Below are 7,785 nucleotides of genomic sequence, written 5' to 3'. Positions count from 1 at the left end.
TGAATCAAATCCCTACATCACTCCCTGCACCCCTCCTCCAAAGAAGAGGGATTACTACAGTTGATCAAGTAACATAATATATGCAAATAGAGAATAGGAACAATCTTCACAAACTCTAACAGATGATGGATGAGATGATTCCCTGTCCATGTCCTGCCAAATTTACAAACTCCTATCTGGAGTTTCTGGCAAAAACTATACAGGCCAACAGGTGCTCTGCTGTAAAGCCCATCATCAGCTTCATCAGTAGCAGAACTGAAACACCCATATATCTCACCCGCCATCGAGGTAAATACGAAGGAACTGTTCTGCTTGGGAAGAGAGTGGCTGACAACTGAACACAGTCAAAAAGTGATGGCGGTTTTAAGGAAGATCCTTGGAAAATTCACAATATTATTTACTTATACGTGGAACTAGGATTTTCCAGAAGGTTTTTTTTTTTATTCATATGCAAAAGTTAGTTACACAGGGCAATTTATGAGTAAAAGGGCATTCCTAAATTATTAGGTTAACATGCATTTTATTTTTATAGGTGGTGGGGGGGGGAAAAACATGAGACCAAAAGAATGCAGAAATTAAGAATGTGTCAGAGAGATGTGGGTTCTGACTGGCCGTGCCACTTACGGGCTATGTGACACAGTACTAACCACACAGGGTGATGATGAAAGTGAAGGAGATAATGCATTTAACAGGGACACGGAGCAAAATGTCAGGCACATACCAAGAATTCAAAAATGGTACTTATTTTTTATGGGTGACAGAAAGAGAGGTAAGTAGGTAGGTAGGTAGGTGTGGTTATGTCAGGACATGATTTCCTATCTCTGGCACTTACGTTTCCAGCTCCCAGCTCGGTATTTTTGAGGCCACTATAACACCGCTTCATACAAACACTGACCTCTGTGGGTCCAGAAATAACTGCCCTTAGTCATTTCTCAGTTGGGGGAAACGGTGTGTATTTTTGTTTAAGTTCCTCTGGCCTAGGATGTGGATGACAGCTTTCAGAGCCGAGTGTTACTTTTATACATGTACATTATCTCATTTAATCCATCCGGTAACCCCAGGAAGGAAACGGATTATAACCGTTTTCAGATGGAACAGGCTCACAGGTGAAATGACTTCCTAAGGCACGTCCAGAACAGGATTTCCTTCTAACTTCCAGCCAGATGCTCCTTCAGCTGGATTACTGCCTTACAGCACCCAGGACCCTGGAAACCATTCTGGGGTGACTGAGAATAGTGGGAAAGGATCGGCTACAAGAGAAAAGTGCAGTTTCTCCAGCCCCTCAACATCCCCATTTTACCTAGAGCAGGTCTGCCTTTGTATTGATAGAAAGATGCTCGCTGTGATATACGTTTGTGCACAAAGGATTCTCAGGCTAGAAGAACTGAAAAATTACTGTCCTACAGAAATGTTACACTCTAAAAACGTGTGCTGCGGAAACGAGATTCACATAACAAATGAAAAGGACCGAAGACATTGACAATTTCAAGCTTAGACAACCGTTAGGTAGTAGCAGGGTTGTTTTTTGCTCTGCGGAAATAATGGCCCTGTTCACTTTTGCTATTAGCAGTGAAAAGTCCTTCTGAATTGTCAACGAATCACCAGTGTGACCTCATTTCAGTCCTCAGTCCTCAAGGTCATTACTGAAGACACTGGGGCACTGAGGAATTAAACCCGGTTACAAAGGATTCTCAACTGTAGAACACCTCAAGACCTCTAACACGATGATGTGACCATCAAATGCAGGTATTCCCTACATCTTTTTGGCCATCAGCCTATCCACAAAGACTATCAATTAACATGTTTCAGATCTCATTTTTGCAAGAAAAAAGTTGGGGAAATACTCTATTCTAGTGGTTCTTAAAGCATGGTTCATCAGCTTCAGTGGATGTTTATTCCAAATGCAAAATCTTGGGCTGCCCCCCCCCCCCCCCACCTACAGAATCAGAAATTCTGGGCGTGGGACGCAGCCATCTGTGCTTAACAAGTCCTGTGGGTTTATGGTGACTCACACACACGTTCCAGAAACACTGTTCCAGTCTAAGCCCCTACCACTTCTTACTTACTGCTCAGAAGCCTGCTCTCCACACAGCAGCCAGTTCTAAACCATCATGTGCCCACTCAGCCCAAAACCCTCCAACACGCTGCACCTAGAATAAATCCCCAGTGCCTTGCGGAAGATGACACGGCCCCCTGCTCACCACTCTGTTCTTACCCTGGGTCAGTCCCTTCCCGGTTTACAACCTTCCAGCCACACTTGTTCATATTCCTGGAACAGTGGAAGACTCTTCCTGTGGCAGGGCCCTCCTGTGCCCTCTGCTTGGAATGCTCCTCCCTGCTCACCCCTTCCCCCGACATCTGCAAAACTAGCTCCTTCTTGGAATTCAGGTCTCAGCATCATCACCTCCAGGGTCAGCCCCTCCTCCCCCACGCCACTCTCTACATGACCCAGGTTCATTGTCTTCACAGCAGTTATCACTGTCTGCAATGATTTTGTTTGCTTGTTAAGCTCCCTGAGAGCAGGATGGGGGTCTTCCTTGCGGTAAGTAAATATTTGTTAGATGAATACAGTCCCTCGTGTCCCCATCTCCACTTGTGGTGTGTGGTGAGGTTGAAGCTCCCCAAAGCCCTCTTGGTCCCCTCTGAATGACCCCTGAGCTGTGTGTGGTCTCCAGCTTCAAAAGATGGGTCTGACCTAATATCCCTTATTTAGCTATTTCTCGATATGCCAAGATATTATTGTCTTCCTGGCCAACAGACCATGCCAATTTCCTCTGATGTTAAGAAAAATGTCAACGATCAAATGCCTTTTAGAAAAATATAAATAATAATTCAATAAATAGGGTCATCTAAGTTGTTTTGCATGAAATTCAGGAAGGGTGCTCTCATTTTGATGAGAAAAAATAGAGCCTTAAACAAATTTTTCTTTTAATTTCCTTAAATTGTCCTGAGTAAAACATTATTCGACACGGTCAGTTCCAACAGGCTCCCCTCCTGTGAGAAGAGTGTAAAAATGCAAGGACTTAGCTATAAGACGGAACAGGTTTCCAGTAGATGCAACAGCATTTATCATTTCGTGCCCTCGGTCAAGTTTCCCGACCCCTCATAGCCCTGGGTTTCTGCATCCATCCAACCTGGATCACAAGAAGTTCCAGCAGAGCCTTCCAGAGAATTAAGTGGGATAACAATTGCGAAAGCGATCAATCACAATTTTTTTGAGTGTTAATTCATGCCAACTGTTCTGCTAAGTCCTTTAAACATGTTTTCTCTTTAATTCTTATTCACGACAGGCAGTACTTTTCCCATTTTACAGAAATTGAGGCTGAGGGATTAAGTAATTTGCCTGAGATCAGAGAGCTACAAGCATCAGCACTGGGTTTTCAAAGTCAAGTTTATTTAACTCGAAGGTTCTGGTCCTTAACCATTATCCCTACTGCTTGTGAAATGCCAAATACAGGCTCCATCTACCACGGTAGGTATTTTACAGATGGAAGGTTATCTTCCCTAAACTTTCAATAGTGCCCCTGATTCTTTTCCCATTCTGTGCTGCCAGGAGGTACTGATATCTGTCTGCCACAATCCATTTCACTGAATGTTTCTTAGGTTTTGCTTCATTTTTAAAAAATTAATTTTTTTAATGTTTATGTATTTTTGAGAGAGAGGGAGAGAGAGAGAGAGAGAGAGCAGGGGAGGGGCAGAGAAAGAGGGAGACACAGAATGTGAAGCAGGCTCCAGGCTCTGAACCGTCAGCACGGAGCCCAATGTGGGGCTCAAACCCACCAACGACAAGTTCATGACCTGAGCCGAAGTCAGGCACTTAACCGACTGAGCCCCCCAAGGCGCCCCGCTTAGGTTTTACTCATGGATGAAAAAGTATCCCAATCATCTGAGGGAAGATAACTCAAATTATTTCAGCTTGAGGAGAACTCACGTAACTACCTACACAGTACCTCACTAATTGTCCTCACTCTTTTTAGTATATGTCACATATTGCATCCATGGCAGATGGATTGTGTATGCTGTGTGATGTGCTGTAGCAGAAACGAGATGGGCTATGGAGTCAAATAGTCCTGGGTCATCTCTGCCACTGACTGGCTGTGTGACTTTGCACATATTTTATTCCCTGAATATGCTTCCTCCTCTAGAGACGGGGAGAACCACCTCTCTCTTGCAACTGTTGTGACACTTAATGCCTGGCACACTGGGGGCACTAAATAACATTAGTTGCCCTCCTCCCCTCACTTTGCCCCGCACCTTCTGTGAGCTCTGCTATTTAAAACAGAGAGGGAGGCAAACCATAAGAAGCCCTAAATACAGAGAACAAACTGAGAGTTGATGGGGATGGGGAACACGGGTGACGGGTATTAAAGAGGGCACTTGTTGGAATGAGCACTGGGTGTTATATGTACATGACGAATCACTGGGTTCTACTCCTGAAGTCAAGACTAAACTGTATGTTAAGTAACTTGAAAATTAAAAAAAAAAAAGAAAGGAAAGGAAAAGAAAATGTCTCTATTCTGTATTCCAACAAAGCTTTTTGACAGTATTTTAGGATAACGAAGCTTGTGCGTGAAGTGAGCCCTGCATGTCCGGGTGGGCGTCCAGGGAAGCGACACGGTTATTTCAACGACGCACCAGTGCTGAGGGAAGCATGGGCATTTTGCTGTTAAAACTGCTCTCAGAACCAGTCTGAAAGGCAGCTCGTTATTAGATTTTTTTTTGTGGCTCTCCACCCGTCTCTGCCTCATTACCGGTGCCCCTTCTTATCCCAAAGGGAAGTCCATATTCAGTTCTGGGATGGGTGCCACTTTATGATATTTTTGAGAAAAAGAAAAAAAAAACTATATATATATATATATATATATATATAGAGAGAGAGAGAGAGAGAGAGAGAGAGAGAGAGAGAGAGAGAGAGTCACATTTTGACCAGGCTGTTTATTTATCACCTGGAGTTCAAATGATCTTACTAGTATTTTAAAGGTCAAAACCACCACAAAAAGGATGAAGATTTGAACTGGGAAAACACTTTAAAAATCTCAAGGTCATTCCAAAAGATGAGTTCCACCACTGATCTGACACAATGGAAGCAACATGGATATCTGGGTAAAGCCTCTAATGGTGACTATTTTGAAGGGAACTTTATTTGGATTCGTATGTTCAAGTTAGATTATTTTAAACATTGATGTAACATGAAACTTGGCCATATAAAAATATTGCAATCAGTTCAGCAGGATTTACCATGTATTCCTCAGAAGCCAAAACTATTCCAGAAGAAATGCTTTAGATTATTATCTGGAAACTTTATTTAGACTGTATACTCTACCAGTAATAGAATTTTGAGTGTGCACCCCCAATTTATATACAGCTAATTTACTCATATATTATATACATATTCTTTTTTTTTTTTTTTCAACGTTTATTTATTTTTGGGACAGAGAGAGACAGAGCATGAACGGGGGAGGGGCAGAGAGAGAGGGAAACACAGAATCGGAAGCAGGCTCCAGGCTCTGAGCCATCAGCCCAGAGCCTGACGCGGGGCTCGAACTCGCGGAGCGTGAGATGGTGACCTGGCTGAAGTCGGACGCTTAACCGACTGTGCCACCCAGGCGCCCCTATATACATATTCTTTAATTGATAATAATATGCATGTATTTACAAAGTATGTGCATTATGAAACATATAACAACACAAATTGCAAGACAAAAGTGTGTGTGCGTGTGTGTGTGTGCATACACACTATTTTCTTTCCTTATTTCAATGAAGCATCTTGTGTATATCTCGCATATATGCATACATTCTGCTCTGGAGACCACTGTTATTAATGAGGATGACTGTCATAAAGGGGCTAAGACCTCTTTTTCTATATGGCTGGTAAGCAAAACTGTTCCCTTATGTAGCTGTTTGGTCACATATATTACCTACACTAAAAGTCACATACAACGTAGATTCATCAAGAGTGCGGTGGTTGTATATTTCAAGTAGGAAACACTTGAGCGCAATTTCATCATTACTAGCAAGGCTTAACAAACTTGCTAAAAATTGTGTGTTGGGCTGACGTGAGACCCTAAGAAATAATGTAACACTATAAAGGCACAGGGAAGGCATTTCTGTAAGTAGAATATGTTAAAAGAACCAAAGTTAGATAACTTTGAATATGGTAATTGACTCTGGTCAGAATATGAATCCCGTAGAGTCAGAGATTCACCTAGCAATGGCCTGAACCATTGTGTTTCCATCTGACAAGCACCCTGGAGGTACACTGATCTTTGTCACGGCACCTACACAGCGAACACCAACGCGGTCCTAAGAAGCTAGCCAACCAACCGTGAAAAGCATGGCAGGAAAGAAGGAAGGGGAATCTGTCTCTGAATGTGTGTGTGTGGGGCGGGGGGGAGATGTGATTTGCTGTTCATATGCTTATTCAAAGTTACAAAAAATACTGGTGTTCCTAAATCCAAAGGATCTCTCAGACAAGAGATTACTTCCTTACTTCAACTGGCATTCTATAGCAACATTTAGTTCTGAAAGTTTCCTTATTAGAGAGTAAGATATGATTTTATAATACTGAAAGCCCATTTTAATTTACAAAATAATTTTTCTAAGATGATTATGTCAGAGTAATGAGCTTGCTCTTGATGTAGAAAACCCAAAGGCATCTTGAAGAAAGAAAACAAATTCAATTTCGAATTACTTTTGTAAAATTCGCCAGTTCTCATCAAAGAACAATGAGCCACTGGAAATCAATTAAGAGCAGATTTGACAGCCTGAAACAAAAACTTAAATGTATTTAAGTTGTGCTAGATTTTTGAACAAGATAAAATTCTAACTGAGTGTCTTGGGGTAAAATTTCTTGATCCCTTACCTTGCCATACTTCTGAGCATAAGACCCTGTGAGCAGTGAGTGGAAAACGATGATGGTTTCGTCCAAGTCCCAGACAAATACACGCTGAAGAAAAAAATAAATATCAAACGATCATCAAATTCTAAGGAAACAGAAATCTCTACAAATTGAACACATCTGACTTTGTTGTTGTTGGATATAATCTCAATACCATTTCAGAAAAAGCTGTGCTACTCCATTAATTTTTTTTCCAAATTTGCCACGCACCCCCCCTATAAAACCAGAGGGGTGAGAGTGACACAAGTAATCATAAGCTTAAAAGTCAGATGTCCTAATTTGAATGAATGTTTCCAAATACTTACTTGCAGTGAACGCCCCAAAAGTTAATCTTTCACCTCGTGGATTCATGAGACTTTTCAATTCATGCAAAGAACTAAATTTTTTTAAAGTATTTCAAAAAGTCAGTGAGTGATCCCTAAACAGAAATTGCGAAGTATAGACCTTCGGGTCAGATTAGGCCATCCGATGGGTTGTTTAGCGTGCACAGGGTTTAGAAAGATTTCAAATTATTGATCAGCATTTCAAATTCAGGAGATTTCACACAAACTTCAGGGCTCTAGCGGCAGCGGAGAAACTGGAAGATACGATAATGCTGACTGACATTTCACATGGCAATGATGGGCATGTCTCCTTAGACTGGGCCAATGTTCCCTAAGCTCCACAGTCTGCTGGCTCCCTGGCCCAGTTCACTCATTTATATCACCTGCTGGGTTCCTGAAGGCCTGGAATGTGCTATTGTCACTCAGCTGAAGGAAATGATTGAAGAGGCACAATGACTATTATTTTATTTTACCAAATCTGGAAATTTAGGTTTTTTTTCTTAACTGAAGGTTGCGGTTGGGTAAAAAGTAACATAATATGGTTAAGAATAATTTCTCCTGGTG

General features: G+C 41.8%; 1 protein-coding gene across 1 annotated transcript in view; it reads right to left on the bottom strand.

Annotated features, from left to right (window-relative positions):
- Window positions 1-277: 277 nt before the first annotated feature.
- LOC115508199 (eyes absent homolog 4-like) overlaps window positions 278-7,785 on the bottom strand; it is a gene marked incomplete at its 3' end in the record, with an annotated part of 29,901 nt that continues 22,393 nt past the window's right edge. Inside the window, exons 8-10 of the mRNA XM_030306628.1 lie at window positions 6,863-6,946; window positions 2,344-2,536; window positions 278-375 (exon numbers count right to left, since the gene is read on the bottom strand). Coding sequence (XP_030162488.1) covers window positions 278-375; window positions 2,344-2,536; window positions 6,863-6,946 — 375 coding nt within the window. The remainder of the gene's footprint in view (window positions 376-2,343; window positions 2,537-6,862; window positions 6,947-7,785) is intronic.

This window comes from Lynx canadensis, unplaced genomic scaffold (genome assembly GCF_007474595.2).
Source record: "Lynx canadensis isolate LIC74 unplaced genomic scaffold, mLynCan4.pri.v2 scaffold_64_arrow_ctg1, whole genome shotgun sequence".
NCBI classification, from domain to species: Eukaryota; Metazoa; Chordata; class Mammalia; order Carnivora; family Felidae; genus Lynx; species Lynx canadensis.
The sequence above is the reverse complement of the archived record's forward strand: the minus strand, read 5'-3'. Positions and strand labels throughout refer to the sequence as shown.